General features: G+C 35.0%; 1 protein-coding gene across 8 annotated transcripts in view; it reads left to right on the forward strand.

The window, feature by feature from the left end:
* Positions 1 to 17,745, forward strand: part of LOC143244846 (receptor-type tyrosine-protein phosphatase S-like) — a 171,725-nt gene that overhangs the window by 50,626 nt on the left and 103,354 nt on the right. For all 8 annotated transcript variants that reach the window (XR_013025345.1, XR_013025346.1, XM_076490246.1 and 5 more), the window contains 2 exons: positions 8,822 to 8,950; positions 9,935 to 10,046. Coding sequence is in view for 6 of the 8 variants with exons in the window: in XM_076490246.1 (XP_076346361.1) it covers positions 8,822 to 8,950; positions 9,935 to 10,046 (241 nt within the window). In the remaining 2 variants the exon portion in view is untranslated. The remainder of the gene's footprint in view (positions 1 to 8,821; positions 8,951 to 9,934; positions 10,047 to 17,745) is intronic.

A 17,745-nucleotide genomic window follows, 5' to 3' on the forward strand; every position in this document is an offset into this window, starting at 1 on the left:
CTTTGAATTTATCATGATAAGTTATTGTTGAGAGGGATTTGAAGAATATCACCGAGTCAGAGGTTATCGCTGGTTTCTCCACCCAAGGAGGTTTTGCAGTGAAGTGTATATCCACTCGCAAAGATGGAATTATGGTGCCGATCAATGTTCTCATTCTGCATTTACATCACCACATCCACTTGCCACCATCAAGGCAGATTATCTTAATTGTAGGATATGGCTATGCATTCAAAACCCTCCCAGATATTTTCACTGTTGACTGTTTGGTCACTTGAAGACTTCATGATGTGGTTTCTTGATATGTGCTTATTGCAATAGCATGGACCACAATGCCTATAAGTGTGAAACAAACCTTCATTGCATCAATTGCAATGGTTCTCACCCATCCTACTTTTGTTCTTGCCCAAAATAGTTGAAAGAAAAAGAGGTGCAGAGTGTGAAAATGATTCAAAACATTACTTAATATGAGGCTTGAAAGTTGCTTTACTACTTTCCACTACTACAGTGGGAGTGCAGACAGATTTTTCTGTACCTCCAAAAGTATCGTTCTCAAACCAAATGAAGAGTCTTTTGACTTCCATGGTTAAAAAAGTTAATGAATCAACTTCAACACCCATTTCTGACCCTTACATACATTCCAGCAAATCCCAAGTTCCACTTCCTTTGGTTCTGGGCACAGGCACTACCTCAGATACATCTTTTTCTAAGAGGCAAAATGATTATTCGTTCATGTCCTCAGTCATTGAAATCCTCCTCCAACAGCAAAGACCTACCCAATTGACCCAGGGCAGGATCCCTGGAGGTCAATAAACTTCCCTTGAATACAAACAGTAAATAAAAAAGACTTTGTCATAAACAGAAGGGTTCTCCACCCAATTCGCCTACACATAAATAGAAATTTCCATCTTCATACAATGGTTTATGTTCTAATCTTGATGATAACAAATCACTGATTACTTCTCACCATCCTGTATGTCTTTCCTTACAAGAAACATTTCTGAAACCTGCCAATACAGTCACCTTTTATCAGTTTTCTTTGTACAGAAATTACAGGCTGTGTGATGGATTAGTGGCACTGTTGGTTGATCAGCATGTGCTTACCCTGTCTTTGCCACTCGACACACCCTTGGAGGTAATAGCTATCCCTATTTACTTTGGTCATACCATTGCTGTTTGTTCTCTCTACCTGTTGCCTGGAGAGACCTATGATCAATCAGACTTTGATGCTCTTATTGAACAGTTACCTTCTCCATTTTGTAATACTGGGGTACTTTAATGGACATCATCCCCTCTGGGGAAATGCTGATATTGATAGGAGGGTCTCTCTGTAGAGTGTATGTTCTCTGATCACAACCTCTTTTCAATACTGGTTCTTCTGCTTATTTTCTTGCACCTAATCTGTCCTTGACTGCTATTGATCTCTCAGTTTGCTCCCCTTTACTATTCTCCCATCCTTCTTGGAGGGTTGAAAATAATCCACGAGGCAGTGATCATTTTCCTGTAATTTTGATAGAGACTGGCCATGGTCAATGCCACCCGACTCGTGTGCCCCAGTTTAAGCTAGATCAAGCAAACTGGCCCTCTTTCACTGCTCTTGAAAAAGTTGTAAGTCATCAATAGAGGACTGTGTGGCAGCAGCAACTGATTGTATTATACAAGTAGCTGCTCAATTTATTCCTAAAACCTCAACACGTTTTCCACGATAACCTCATCCATGGTGGAATCTTGCATGCCACATGGCATGGAAGGCTCACAAACAGGCCTGGGATACGTTTTGTAGGTATCCCACACTCTCGCATCACATCACTATCCAGCAGGCCTGTGCACATGAACTCTTGACAGAAGAACTCTTGGATTAAGTTCATAACTGCCATATCTTCTACCACCAGTTCCAAAGTCATATTGGACAAGATTCGAAAGGTCAGTGGGCAATATAATTCTGTCCCTCTTTTGATCTTGCTGTCTGATGACCAAGAAATAGCTTATACCCAGAGCATCACCAATAGTCCAGGTGAAAGCTTTTGCTGGGTATCAAGCACTTCTGCTTCTTCCTCCACCTTCGTAGCCATCAAGACTCAGGCAGAGCAATCACCTCTTTCCTTTTGAGCTGATTGTCTCTATGACTATAATTGTCCCTTTACACTGGTGGAACTCAAACTGGCCCTTCATCAGTCTGGCAGTACATCAGTTGTACCTGATGATGTACTCCATGAAATGCTGCACCACCCATCTCCTGCTTCTATTGCTATTCTTCTGATTGTTTTTAACCAGATCTGGCAGGAGAATGTTTTCCTGATGCCTGGTACTGGGCCATTGTCCTACATTTCTCTAAGCCTGTGAAGAATCCCAAGACTCCTTCAAACTATCGTCCAACTGCTTTGACGAGCTATCTCTGTAATACCTTAGAAAGGATGGTTAATGCTCATCTTGTTTGGTTCCTCAAATCAAACAACCTTCTTTTGTCCACCCAGTGTGGGTTCTGATGACAGTGCTCCACCTGATTTGACTTGAAACATCAATCAGAGAAACTTTTCTCAAAGAATAACATCTTGTATCAATATTCTTTGATATTGAGAAGGCTTATGATACAACATGGAGGTAAGGCATTTTGCAAGACCTCCACGTATATGGGTTACATGGCCATTTGCCCATTATTATTATAATTTTTTAAGAAACAGGAAATTCCAAGTTCATGTGGGTTTGACACTTTCCCGTTCTTTTCTACAGGAACTTGGAGTTTTTCAGGGCTGTGTTTTGAGTGTCACACTTTTCAGTGTAAAGATTAATGCCATTACTAAACAACTCCCTCTTACTATTGCAAATAATGTGCTCTATGTCAATGACTTTCACATCTCATGTCAGTCCTCGAACATGATGTATATTGAGCAGCAGTTTCAAACTGCCCTCAGTCTTTTACTGAAGTGGACCACATCAAACAGCTTTAACTTCTCTCTCTCTAAAACTGTTTACATGCACTTTTGCCTCCAACAGGGTATTCACCCTGATCCTGAACTCTGTATCAGTAAAGTTGTGCTGCCTGTGGTCCCTGGAACAAAGTTCTTGGGGCTTATCTTTGACTGTAAGCTGACCTTTATACCACACATCAAACAGCTATGGGTCAAATGTACAAGAGCACTGAACATCCTTTGTGTCCTTTCTCCCAACATTTAGGGAGTGGATCGATGTTTTATGCTAAAGATATATCTTGCTTTTATTTGATTGAAAATCGACTATGGATCACTGGTCTGTGGCTCTACCATGACATCAGCCAACAAGAGCACTGAACATCCTTCGTGTCCTTTCTATCCACTCCCTAAATGCTGGTATATCCTCAATCATCTAAATACTAAGGATATATCGTGCTCTTATTTGATTGAAACTCGACTATGGATCACTGGTCTGTGGCTCTACCAGGACCTCAGCCGTAAAGATGCTGGACCCCATTTATCATCAAGGACCTTGGCTCTGCACCAGGGCTTTCTGCACTTCTCCAGTTTGCAACTGTTTTTACTATATGCTTCAAAACTTCATTCCTTACCAGAGCATCCCACCTATGGTTGTGTCTTTTTTTCCTCGGTGGGCCATATGTTTTTAGAACAATCTGCCATTGCTTTTTTGGCCTACAAATCCCAGTGCAGTTGGATGAATTGGGTCTGTCCTTGGATAACATTGCTGTATATACTGGTCAACCCATCCCACCATGGCTTCTTACAGTCCTCAAATATGACCTATTTTTATGTCATCTGAGTAAAACAAACACTCTTGATTGGAAATACTGTCTGTTATTTGCTGAACATCTTTCAAACCATCCTTACATTCCTAATTATACAGATGGTGTGAAATCAGGTGACTGTGTAGGCTCTTACATGGTTTGTTGTGGCTAGGTGGTTGTGTGCAGAATCACCTCAACAGCTTCTGTGTTCACTGCTGAACTGTATGCCATTTCTCTTGCCCTGGATCAGAAAGAAGCGAAGCAGTACTCAAACTGCACTATTTATGGTGACTCGCTTATTTCTCTACTGGCCCTGGAATTGCTTCATGTTACTTCACACCTTGTTCTTTCCGATATTCAAAATTGACTGGCCCATTTCTCTGTAACATCTACTTCTATCCAGTTTTTCTGTATATTGAGCCACATTGGTATTCGCGAGAACAAACTTGTTAACATTGCAATTAAATCTATCTGCTCTGGCACTGTCACGACTGTGCCTGTTCCATACATGCACTATGGTCCTGTATTCAAGGCTTGGCTCTGTGCCATTTGACAGTCGACTTGGAGTGAGTAATGTGAAAACTAGCATTTCCAAATAAAACCGTCTATTGGACTTTGGCTGTTTTGCTTCCATAAGAATCAGAAAGAGGAAGTTGTTCTAACCAGACTATGCATTGGTCACAGTTTTTTAACTCATAAAATGCCAAATCAATCAACCAACCAAACATAGCATCTCTTCAGTCTGTTAACCTACTATCACCTTTGCTAAGCTCTTGCTTCTGATTAACTATCACTGGTATTGAATTTAACTGATTATTTTTGAAAGGGTCAGTTATACTCTATCCATGGGCATTTATATACTGTTTTGCCAACTTGGCCATCTCCTCTAATTATTTTGGTTCTCTCTCCATCAGGAAATAGTATCATGTCTCTTGAACACGTGATCATAACTGTTCTCATACCAGTTGGTCTAACAGTCCTTCAAAACTATTGTCACATTTGGCCACATCAGTTCATTTTGTGAACTACTGCTGTAGACGTGCTACAAACTCAAGTACAGTATCTCCAGGTTCAGGGTTGACCTCTCTGAACTTCCAAGGAAACCTTCTTCAATAAGTTCATATCATTTCAGTAAAGCCACTTGTAATTTGTCATAATCCATGGCATCTTCTGATATCATGCCTGCATGTACTTGTAGGTCTTTTCCTGTGAGGTAAGACAGACTGATCACTGACCTTCATCCAAGTTCTGACTTGGGGTGAATATTTCATATCTCTTCAGGAAAGTATCCACGTCATCTCTTTTTTTCATCATATTTTGGCAGGTTGGATCAGTTAGCCCTGACTCCATTGTCATTCTTGGGTTCTTTATCCTTCAGTTGGATGTATTTCAATCATAGTTTATGCTCTTATTCTCTATGGTCTCTCCCCTCTGCCTTTTTTCTTCTTCTTCTTTTTCAATTTGTGCTCTTATTCTTTCTGTCTTTCTATTTCCAGTCTTTCCTTTCTTTTTGTTTTCTTCTCTTTCTTTTCTTTCTCTTTTCATTGTATAATAGTGTCTGTAGCTTACCAACTGTCAGGAACTTTTACTTTTAAAGTAGTATAAATTAAGTAAATATATTGGTGTGATTGCCTGAGTTTTCTTCTACAATAAGTGTGTGTAACTTGTTGGTGTCAAATTCAACAAAATAAATTAAGACCACACACTCCACTTGTTTTCATAATAATATAAACTGTTCAAAAAAATTAAAGGAACAAGTATGTTTTCTTATATAATTTATCTCATTGTTTCAAATGTGATAATATTTGTATTTTTTTAGATAAATTGCCTCATTTCAGTTCCATCTGTACCCATTTTTTAATGTGTAATGAACGGTAAAACATAGAGAAATAAATTTTTTTAAAATGACCAATATCACCAAAACTGATATCTCATATGAAACAATGCATTAAACAGTTTACATGCATTTATTCAAGAAATATTTGAAACATTCAATATCTGGTGTGACCTCCATGGGTTGTGACACACTCCTGACATTGACTTGGCACACTTTGAATCAGTCTATTGATGTTATCTTGGGGTATGGCAGCCCACTCATCTATCAGGGCTTGTTAGAGTTCCTGTACATTCTTAGGAGGGTGCTGACATTCAATAACGTGCCTTGACAACATATCCCAACAATGTTCAATCAAATTTAAATCTCGAGATCTGGTGGGCCACTCAAAAGTCTCTACTCCTTTCTCGTTAAGAAAGTCCATACATAGTCTGACGACATGGGCTCATGCATTAACTTGTATGAGAATGAATCCATTGCTGACAGCACCAGCAAAAGGCCTCACAATAAGTTCCAGAATTTCATCTCTATATCATCTTGCATTCAGAGCACCCCTGCCCAGTATGAGTAAGCCTGTGTGGCTACCCAAACATATGCCTGCCCAGACTATCACAGAATCTCCTCCATAAGAGTCGACTTGCACAATGTTACAGGCAGAAAATCACTCTCCTTGGTATCTCTACACTCTTGCACGCCCATCATCATGAGACACAGTGAACCTGCTCTCGTCTGTCCTCAGCACGGTGGCCCATTGACAAAGTTTCAAGTCCAGGTGCTGATGAGCAAACTCCAACCTGGCTGCATGGTGTCGTGCTGTTAGAATAATGCATCTTGCAGGCCATCAGGCCTTAAGGCGTCCTTTGTGCAGATGATTGTGAACTGTTTGGGTTGATACACAAGTTCCAGCGATCGAGGCGTAGCTAACCTGTCCCGCAGAGCAGTAGTCATGATGTAGTGATCCTCTCTAGCTGTTGTGTAGCAATGACGACTTTGACCTGGTCTCCTGCCATAAGAGTTTGTTTCCTAGCAGCATCGCCAAAATCGATTGATGAAGCTAGTTGACACGCTGTGCCACCCTCCTTTTGGTCTGGCCATCCTCCAGCATCTGGACTGCCCTAGCCACTCTTTTCTCTGTCAAATAGTGCCTGACTGCTTAGGTACACAAGATGAATGTACACACTGACAAAACAAGCAGTAAAAGATCCATGTTGGTGTTTGTTTCAAGAATTAACGAGGAATGCATAGTTTCACATAACAGCCTTATATAGTTGTATTCTCCTGTAGTGAGGTGAGTTTTGTTTGAGTTGCTTCAAATTTCACTCTAAAGCTTAAAATATACACTTGTAAATGAATGGATATGTTTTTCATTCATAAATTTAGTTATGACAAAAATATACTGAAATGTGTACTTCTTTCTTTAATTTTTATGAGCAATATATATATAATCAGATCAAGTTAAATGTATGTAAAAATTCCTTACATTACGGATGCCATAGTTTTATCTTGAACACTATATAGTTTTTTCTTTCTTGTCAAAAATCCACTTAGGCCCATTCAGTTGCTTTAGAATTCATTTGATAAGCCAAACTATCCATGTATAGCTCACTTACATTGTCATAGATTTACAAAGGCTATATCTTTTTCATGTGTCCATTAAATGTGTGCCTTTTTTGAAAGTCCACTTAGGTTGTTTGAATTACTTTAGAACACCCTTTGATAAGACAACTTATTATTCTTATCTTTTACAAAATTGTTAATCTTTCTCTGGCATACCAACCGTTAGTGCTTTCACTCTCATGACAATTAACATTGTGTTTGAACTTCTCTTTTCCTTGACTTTACTCTCTTCTGCTCTTTTTTTTTTTCTTTGTCTACTTGTCACTAATTATACATCTATTACTTAATCCTTCTGGAAATCTCTGTATCATCAACATCAATAGATTTAAGTCTTCAAGTTGAGATAGATTTATTCAAAATATTTTTATGCATATTCTGCAAATAACTTTGTTTATTCATTAAAAATTGTATTTAAGAATGTATAATCTGCATACTTTGATAAATTTCTTTTATGTTTGTAGCACGAGAAACAGAAATAGATGTATTGGTGTTCCCATTGTGGGAAAGTATATATAGCTTTCAAACTAATATTAGATGAGTCGATAAAAAGTATCCATTCTATAGAATGATGTTTATTACCTAATAATTCCATTTGTGCATCAACATGTGTAGAGAAACATGAAGTATCTTACTTTCTGTAGTGAGAAACAATACTTTGATTGCAATTTTGGAAATTAAAACTGTTGTACCTGGAGCTAATAAATTATATTGCTGTAAAAAGAGCTAAGAAGTTTCCCTTGTTGCTTTGATAGAGACAATTCATGAACCAAATCATGTGACTCTTCTAGTGTGATCAGATGAGCAGTTTATATTGAGGTACCATAGTAATGGAAGTACTAGATGAAGAGGGTGAAATGATTTGTTGTCTCTTTTGTAAGGCAACTCATCTGTTTCTAAGTTCATTGGAAGACCATCCCTCTGAGGTACTTGTTTAATTACAGATATGACATCTGGATGTTTAATGTATTGTTTTCTTTAGTCTGAATATCCAAAAATCACAATCAGTTTGGCTCACACCATATCATAGAAACTGCAAATTGCTTTTGCTCTCTTCCTGTTTAGCCACTGTATCAAGCCAGATGTGCAAATTCTACAACACACAAGCTGAGTTCGATATTCTTCTTGGTCACCAGTTTTACACCTAAAATAATGGTAGTAAGCTACCTTTATCTTACATGTGATGTTTAACTTTTCTGAAGCTGTAATATATTTTTAACAACTGTGCCAGAAACTGTGGATGATTTCTGCAATTTCAGACTACTTGAACTGGATGTACCCAACATTTTAAATGATTTCTTGAAAAATATTAAAGAATTTAAAGGATACAGAATTAGAGTTTAAGATTTTAAAAAAACAAAGTTTTGTAGAATTTTATTATATTGCAGTTATGATGCAAGGAGTAGAGTTGCAACTGAGAAGCAATACTGTCATTTTTTCACAGTAACGGAAGAAAGACATTTTACCTCCAAAAATATGAAAGATATATTAGTATATTTTGTATTTATAATAATTATATTTTTTTGAATAACTAGGTGTTTAAGCAAGTAATTGGAGTTCCAATAGGAACTAACTACTTGTATAACAAATTTATATCAATGTATTTGCATATTTATCTGAGAAGAAGCATCCCTTATCATTGGAAATTCCTTTTGTTGTAGTTTGTCCTAATACTCACTATGGTGTCAATTGTAATAAATCCTGTGCATGCAAGAATGGTGGCTACTGTAATCGAATTGATGGAAGCTGTGTATGTGAGGGGCAATGGAAAGGAAGCACATGCACAGAAAGTAAGTTGTTTTATAGTTCTTGGCATTTAAATTAAAAGGACTTATAAGAATGAGCTATTATCATTAGAGCTCTGAATCACAAAAAGGTGGTAAGGAATAATTAAAACACAAATTTAGTAACCTATTTTCTAAGATTATGTGGTAATTATTTCAATATACCAGTTAATGTTTTTTTCTATACAATGTATAAAAGTACTTAATTCAGATTTCAAGTGAATGTATCAACAGTTTAAAAAAATAAAATACTTGTTAATTAGAATATCAACTCTTATTTTGAAAGTGTGGGCATTTACTTCATTTAAATAATAAACTTTTGGTTCCTTTGATGTAGTATTCAGGGAAAGTCTGTCAGTGATGTTGAGAATGAAGCTGAAGATTTATAGTAATAAAAATAGTTACTTTGAAGTATTAGTGATTGCTCTTATTTTTGTTTTATCTATAAATCACAAGTTTCAAGACTTATCAATGTGAAAAAAGTACAAATAGATAAGCTACAGATATATGATAAGTAAAAAAACATTTCTTGTACCTCAAACTATATTCTTTAGAGTACTGTTTGATTCATATCATTTATAGATGTTTGATTTCATACCTGTCTGATATTTGCACATGTAAACAATATTATAAATGGCAAGTTTTTTTTTCTTTTTGTTGTATGTATTATTGCTGTATAAAACAATGCAGTATTAATTCCATTTCTCTTTATTTTTATTAAACATCTCAAACTATAAAAATAACTTTAAATGAGAAAAAAGTGTAACAAACTGCCTAAATAGCTTGTTTGATATAACAGTAATGTTTTTGTGAACTAGGTTATGCTTCTAAATGTGCATATGACACTGTGTTTACATATGAATAATAACCCCAAAAGTTATTTTCTCATTTATATCTGTGCAATTTTTTGTTACTGACAAGTTTCCTTTCCATAAAAATAAATAATATAGTAATTGTATAACTAACAATAAATATCTGATTCTGTCGTAGAGAGCCCACAGATTGTTGCAGCTCCAAATGAGGAAGTAAACACTGGGCAACCAAAATCTATTTCTTGCACAGCTGAAGCTATTCCTCCTCCATCTATTCAAATCACATCAAGGTAAGTGTCACATACACGCACACATCATGATCAAATTTTTACTGTAGGACTTTGAATGAACTGTACTTATAACTTTTCATATTGCTTTTCAATAGAATGTGGTATAAATAAGAACAGAATAAGCAGTTATAATCAGGTGAGAAAACAGTTGCATTAAAAATGTCAAAAAGAAACAATTATATTTTATAAATATACCAAGATGCATAGATTTTATTAGTATCAGTTCTTAATAATTTAGTTAAATCAAATAGTTTGAAATACTATGGTATTTACAGGTAAAAATTGATTCCCCCATATTAGATATGTATGGCTGTTTGAGCTAATGTGAGTATTATGATATAGACGGTTTAAGTATATTCAACATGTTAACCAAGTTATTTTTAGAATTGATAGTTTATAGCATGCGTGTTAATATAACTGTGTATGAATCATGTTGTGTAGTTGAATTGTTGTGATGCATCATAATATCTAATAGAATGTGGAATGTTTGAAACTGCTGTCACATGTAGATGTGTGTATACATGTATGTATATGTGTCTATATATATATATACACACACACATGGGCTGAATAATTTTCAGTTTAGCAATATAGAACAATATAGTGGTGATTTTTAATGCAAATTATCAAAATTTTTCTTATAACCGAGTACAGAAGAATAATTTGTCTTGTAAATTCTGTTCTAAAGTAACTGAACCAGACTGTGTGAACTTTGATGAAAACGTTACATTCAAAGTGTAGCTACATTTATTATCAATGTATTTCAAAAGCTTGGCATCAAAATATAGTTTATAATTAAAATTGTTATAGTATATAACTTTACTTTCTTAACTTTAAAATCAAAGTTTTAACTAGATTCACAGTCTCTAACCCTCAGGGGTACATAACTTTATAGCATTGTGATTTAATTTTCATATATAGATTTTTTTTCTCCAAATTATTTAACCAGCTAGAAACACATGGTAAAAGATACTGATAAGCCAGGTTATAGCTTTTCAACCTCTTCTTTCTTTAATGAGAAATAACTGTATTTGTTTAACACATAATAACATGTTCTTCTGTACTCGGTTATAAGAAAAATTTTGATAATTTGCATTAAAAATCACCACTATATTGTTCTATATTGCTAAACTGAAAATTATTCAGCCCATGTGTGTGTGTATATATATATATAGACACATATACATACATGTATACACACATACACACATCTACATGTGACAGCAGTTTCAAACATTCCACATTCTATTAGATATTATGATGCAACAATACTCAATTAAAGCAATGAAAACATTCTGAGTAGAATGAAAAGATCTGAGTAGCATGATGTTGAATCACAACAATTCAACTACACAACATGATTCATACACAGTTATATTAACACGCATGCTATAACACAGAAGAATAATTTGTCTTGTAAATTCTGTTCTAAAGTAACTGAACCAGACTGTGTGAACTTTGATGAAAACGTTACATTCAAAGTGTAGCTACATTTATTATCAATGTATTTCAAAAGCTTGGCATCAAAATATAGTTTATAATTAAAATTGTTATAGTATATAACTTTACTTTCTTAACTTTAAAATCAAAGTTTTAACTAGATTCTCAGTCTCTAACTCTCAGGGGTACATAACTTTATAGCATTGTGATTTAATTTTCATATATAGATTTTTTTTCTCCAAATTATTTAACCAGCTAGAAACACATGGTAAAAGATACTGATAAGCCAGGTTATAGCTTTTCAACCTCTTCTTTCTTTAATGAGAAATTACTGTATTTGTTTAACACATAATAACATGTTCTTCTGATACTCCCAGTTCCTAAAGGAATTTCTATAATTCTCCCTGGCATTTGGATATGTTCATAACCTATAGAAAGAGCAAATTGTACACTGCATAAATCTCAGGATTATATGTTGTCTTTGTGTCTTAAAAGTCAGTTAATTTGCCATCAGAGCTTCATACATTTGGACCATAGACCTAGCTCCATGGAGAGAAATCAACAAAATAATAACCTACTTATAAGCTAGTTAGAAAGCCAGATAACTAATAGTAATTTTTGTACAATCAAATCTAGTAAATTATATTCTTTTTAATTTTCTAAAATTCATATTTGACACATTTATATTATGTTTTGACACTCAACACAGAAAAACACAAGTTATAAAAGCAGGTCATTCAAGATCAAAACTGAAGTGTTTGTTTTTTATGTACATTTTTTATTTTTTGTAATTAAAATGAAAAAATTAATTTCTTACTAAGTAAGATAAGAAAATTTAAAACAACAAATAAACCATTCTTTAATCATCTTTTTTCAAGTAATGCATGAACAAGGTACACAGTTTAGACTTACATCAGTTTGTTTACTCTACTATCCCACCTGATGATTTACTGCTTCTTACAATAGGTAGAAACAGTACAAAGAGTAATTAAAATGAAAACAGTTGTTGAAAGTTATGAAATATAAAGCTCTTAAGATACATAATTGTAACTGTCTGTAATAATTTGCAGTCATTGGATCTGTTTGTTTACTTTGCTATCCAACCTTGTGATTTAGTACTTGTTATAATAGCTAGAAACAGTAAAAAGAGCAATAAAAATGAAAACAGTTGTTGGCAGTATAGAAATATAAAGCTCTTAAGATAAATAATTGTAAATGTCTGTCATAATCTGCAGTCATTCCAATAAAATGTAATATTTTTGAATTTATTTCATAGTTTACAGCTTTTGCCACAATCATTGTTTGGGTAGAAAAAAAACAGGTAATCTATAAAATTTTACAGAACTTACGATATTAATTTAGAAATTTCTAGAGGCTGTGCAAAAGAAATATGACACTATGCTCAGATTGACTTAGTGAAAGTTTCATAAATTCACAAACTGATCCTTGGTGAAGATATTTTAATACAAAATCTGACTTTCTGTACAACAGACATGCAATGTCTAATAAAATCTTGCCACATTTTGTGAAAGTTGTTAAAGTTATAAAATCTAAAGCTCTTAAGATAAATAATTGTAATTCTCTGTTATATTCAGTGTTATATTATGTACAGTTTCATGGTTGCAAGGTTGGTCAAAAAGACCACACCTGCACTAGTATTTAATGGATTGATATAGATCTTCTTTGGTTGTAAATTCGCTAATAAAAAACTGTGGGGGAGGTATAAACCTTTATTATACAGACCTTTGACCAACACCACATTGAGACTTCCTAAACCAGTGGTTTCCAACCTTTTTTATGCCCTGCACCCCTAAACAATTTTAATATGTTCTTGCACCCCTTACAGTAATTATTTAAGAATAAAGGTGAAGGTGGCCAAAACAAATGTTATCTCGCACCCACTGTCCTAAACGATGGGGTTATATTTTAGTAGGCAAACTCAATGATTCTGAACTTGGAGGAATAGTTGGTCTCTGGTCCAGGGCAGTAGAATAATGAATTACTATCAGCAACTTATGAACTTTGTCAGCCCCAGGCTTCTTCACGATCCATAGTCATGCAGTATATCTTCTAGGTCAGAGAGGGTCATGACTGTTCCACGGTTCACCTTTGTATGACTTGATGTTCACTTGTAAGGCACCTGTTGTTGAATTTCGTCCAGTGGTACCTCCAGTTTCTTTATCACCTTTTCTTGGATGGTTTTAACCAGACCTGGGATTAGATTAAGTTGACTACTAAAGGCCTGGAATATGCAGACTGTCCTATTCAGTTTAAGACTCACCAAACACCAAAACATATTGAGGACTCTCAGTGATCCATACTTCCCTCATTTTGAGGTTGATCCTTCAAAAAAGAACTTGTATATTTTATTTTACAGAAACCCTTGAACCAATTCTAGCAATACATTACATTTATTAACAAAACTCCATGAATAATGACAACAAAAACCGTAATTATCTTATGTATTGAGTGAGGGACAATGTAATTATTATTATATCTTTTTAGTTGAGTAGATAATTCAGTAATTAAAGCACTTGTCTTTAACACTGATAACCCAGGTTCAATTCTGAGATTTTAAACATTTTTATCAGCACTTTTCAGGCTTTGGTTGCATTATAAGCATGACAGCAAAATACTATTTTGAATAAAGAGTTGGCAATGGTTTCTATGATTCTTTTGCCTTCACTCTGGTAAGTACTGTTAAATTAGAGACAGAAGAAGATAAATCAATTTACAAAGAAAACAAATAACTGAATTTTAAACCATTTTATTTTTTAATTAACAATGATAACAGTAACATATGCAAATAACAGTTACATCTATAATGATGAACAACATACAAAATTAGGTTGCAAATTCAAAGTTTCTGATATGGTACATTACTTTCCCTCACATAAATAGTGATTTTCGTTCATTGTTTATAATAAAGCTGCTCTATATGTTCAAAATTCCTTTTGTATGCTACAAGCCTTGAGCTTCCACATATCCTAAAATCAACATGGCTTATTTAATTATACTAAACTTATACTACTTTGGTAATGTTATTGTCAACACATGACATACATTTACTTAGATTTGTACCCTACTTCTTGTTAGGGTTTTTAAATTAACGTTTAGTGATATATTTTTGTTCTACAGTGTTAGCTTAGGCTTAACATGTGTCATTGTAATTTTAAGCTTACGTGCCATTCGTCTCATTAGTAAATCATAAATTAGGTTAAATATATTGTTCCTTCAACAAATCCCATCTACTTATTTTTGTTATTGTCAATATACACTTAATCAGTTTTACAATATAATGACTTTTTCATTTTTGCAGTTAATTATATTTTATAATTCTTCCAGTTATTTTCATTTTTAAAGATCCTGGGCCCAGGGTCTGCCCAAACTTCTCCCACTATTGCATGCTTTCCTTCTCAAATTGCCAAATGTGCTTGTAATGACACCTATTTTGAAACTTTTCCTCCATTTGATTATGAACTGGCTTTCCCCAGCCTATACTCTAGAGTCTGCTAGGCTTATCTCAGATTTTATACATGTTTCACAGTTAATCTCCAGTGGTGTATTTATGTAAGGGCTATAGGGGGCTCAGCATCAAGGTACATAGTCTTAATGGGAGTCTATTGATAATTTTATTATATGTAAAATTACATGGGATGTAGTGCTCACAAAACCTTAAATTACCACTGCCCTCCCTCTTTTTCTAAACATTTTTTTTATGCTGTGCCTTTTTGTGTCTCTTTTGAGAGAGAGTGTTGGCATGCCTCACCCTCAATTGGCTTTGGTTCATTTTGCCTTAGCTTACCAACAGACAGATTGTTTCTTTGTTTGATTTTTGCTTGCTTCTCTGCACTTCAAATCTCTGTTGCTTTTATGAGGGTAGTATCTGTTAATCCTATCCCTTTCTCCCTGGTCAAATTTTTCAGCCTTCATCTTACTCTGTCACCTCTCCTATTGAAATTGGCCACCATACACATCTTTTTCTGGGGTATTCCATTTAAGCTTTAATACTTTTGTGATATACCTTCCTCCTCCTTCCCCACATGTTGAGGCTATTGCCGACTTTGGCTCTCTTCCAACTAATGTGACTTCTTTGCTTTTTTGGGTCTTCTGAAGTAGGATGCTGTTTTGTACCAAGTTTGTTTCACTTTCACATCTAATTGAGACTTTATAGGTGGCTCTTTATCTCTGCTGGTCCATTTTGAGAGGGGTGTTACTCCTGTAACTTCAGCATCATTTGGAATATCTGTATTACTACATTTTATTTTTTATTTTTTTGGTTACTTGTTTGTCTGTCTCTTTACCCATTGCATTCTTTATTCATATTCCATGTCTGGCATATTTCCATCATTTACTTCATACATTTTAGATTTTCTCCATTAGTAAAGTATTCTCAATGCTGTTTGGAGCTCTATGATTGATATGCTAACCTAAATCACTTCTTGTTCTTTCCCTTTTTTACTGCATTGTATTTTATTACACTCTGAGGGTTTAATCTCCAGGACTGAGGATGTTCACAATCAGCTCTTCCATTTTTCATCACTTGTGGCACTGTCTTTAGTTTGTTCACCATGGAGTTGGGTACTAGATTCGTGCCTTGCCATTCAAACTTATTTCAGAACTGTATGTCTTTGTCTTCAGCTCCTCATCCATTTTCTTGACTGGTGATGCACTTAGACAGGATTTGTACATCTTTATACCTCTATTTATGTTTTCAGACTGTTATATTTATGGGGTAATTTCATTCATTCCTGTCACTCTGTGACAGGTCTTTCTGATTGCTTTTTTTTGGCCAACACAGATCTGGTTTTCGGAGCTGCTTCAATACATTCTCTTTTTGTTCTTGAGTGATTTTCCCTACCCTCCACTTTAGTGGTTAGTGGGCATGTTCTTATTGTTTCCTTCCCTTTCCCACTTATTGATCCCAGTCAGATATGATTGGTCTTTTATGTCCCATATCAGATCTGGGTTGTTTTATTACCTTCAAAGCTTCTTTCTGTTGGTTAATTTTCTTGTTACTTTATTCCCTGGCATCATTCTGCTATTTGTGACTCTTTACTTCCTCCCTTACCCTTTGGATTCAGATTTTGATTCAATTGGCCTTTTGTTTAATATCTCTTTTTCTCCCCATAATCAATTCCTGATATCTTCATTCTGATCAGGCACTATCCCTTTTACATGCATCTCACACTCATTGTATGTTGGAGGTACTTCTTTTATCAAGCACTGGGACTACTCTTCATATATATGTTTATCTCTGATCTTCTGCTTCCAGTAGCTGCTTTCTCTTCACCTGGATACCATCTTTCACCTTCCACCATCCTTTACTCTTCATTGAGACTGGAATTGGGCAAGATACCATTTTCTCTATGTACCTTGTATTGTTCAGGTGCATGTTCCTTTTTTCTTTATGGATCCTGTTCTGTGGTGAGTGGTGCCTGTCAATTTATACTTCAACTAGTCAAATCTGCAATGTAAGGCAAAAAAGACTTAGCAGTTTTAATTTCCATGGTTATTAAATGAACTATGCTGAGATGGAATGTTCCATAAGATTGCTTATACATTTTTGTTGCAATGTATTTGTTTTGTTCCTTTGCCCATTCTGGATCATACTAACCCATGGACTTTGTGGGTAAAGCACAAGGAAATAGCTAACCATCCCTACCATTCCATAGATTAAATAAATCAGGAGTGATCTACTTTTCAAAACAGTGTTTTTCATGGTCTCCCATTGCACAGTTTCTAGTGTTGATATTACTCTGGATTATCCACCACATTATCTCCATTTTCCTTCCAGTGGAGTATGGAAATTCTTACTTTTCAGTTCCAAGCTACTGCAATGGTGTATCATGAGGTATTCTCCTGAATGTGATAATGATGTATGATACAGAAAATGATAAAACCATTCAGTTGAGAGTATGGCAGCAGTGTTCTGCTGGTGTAGATGGCAAGATACCCCCCACTCTAATGCTCCATCTCTATATGGGTTTATCTGATGTAGTAGCTTTGGATAAAGTCTTCAAAATTGCAATTCACCCTTTTGATTGGAATTTCTCATCCTACTCTTAGAGTGGCTGTGTTTTGGGTTCATAGTTGAACTAATCAACACAAATCTTCATACATGTGTGGCAAGTGTCTCTGTTTCTTTATTCATTTATACTCTTGTTCCCTCCACCCATGTTGTGGATCATGATGATGGAATTACAGGTTAATACAGTTCTTCCTCTTATGTTATCCATTGATAACTTTCTTATTCCAT

The sequence above is a fragment of the Tachypleus tridentatus genome, chromosome 2, assembly GCF_004210375.1.
Source record: "Tachypleus tridentatus isolate NWPU-2018 chromosome 2, ASM421037v1, whole genome shotgun sequence".
Taxonomy (NCBI): Eukaryota; Metazoa; Arthropoda; class Merostomata; order Xiphosura; family Limulidae; genus Tachypleus; species Tachypleus tridentatus.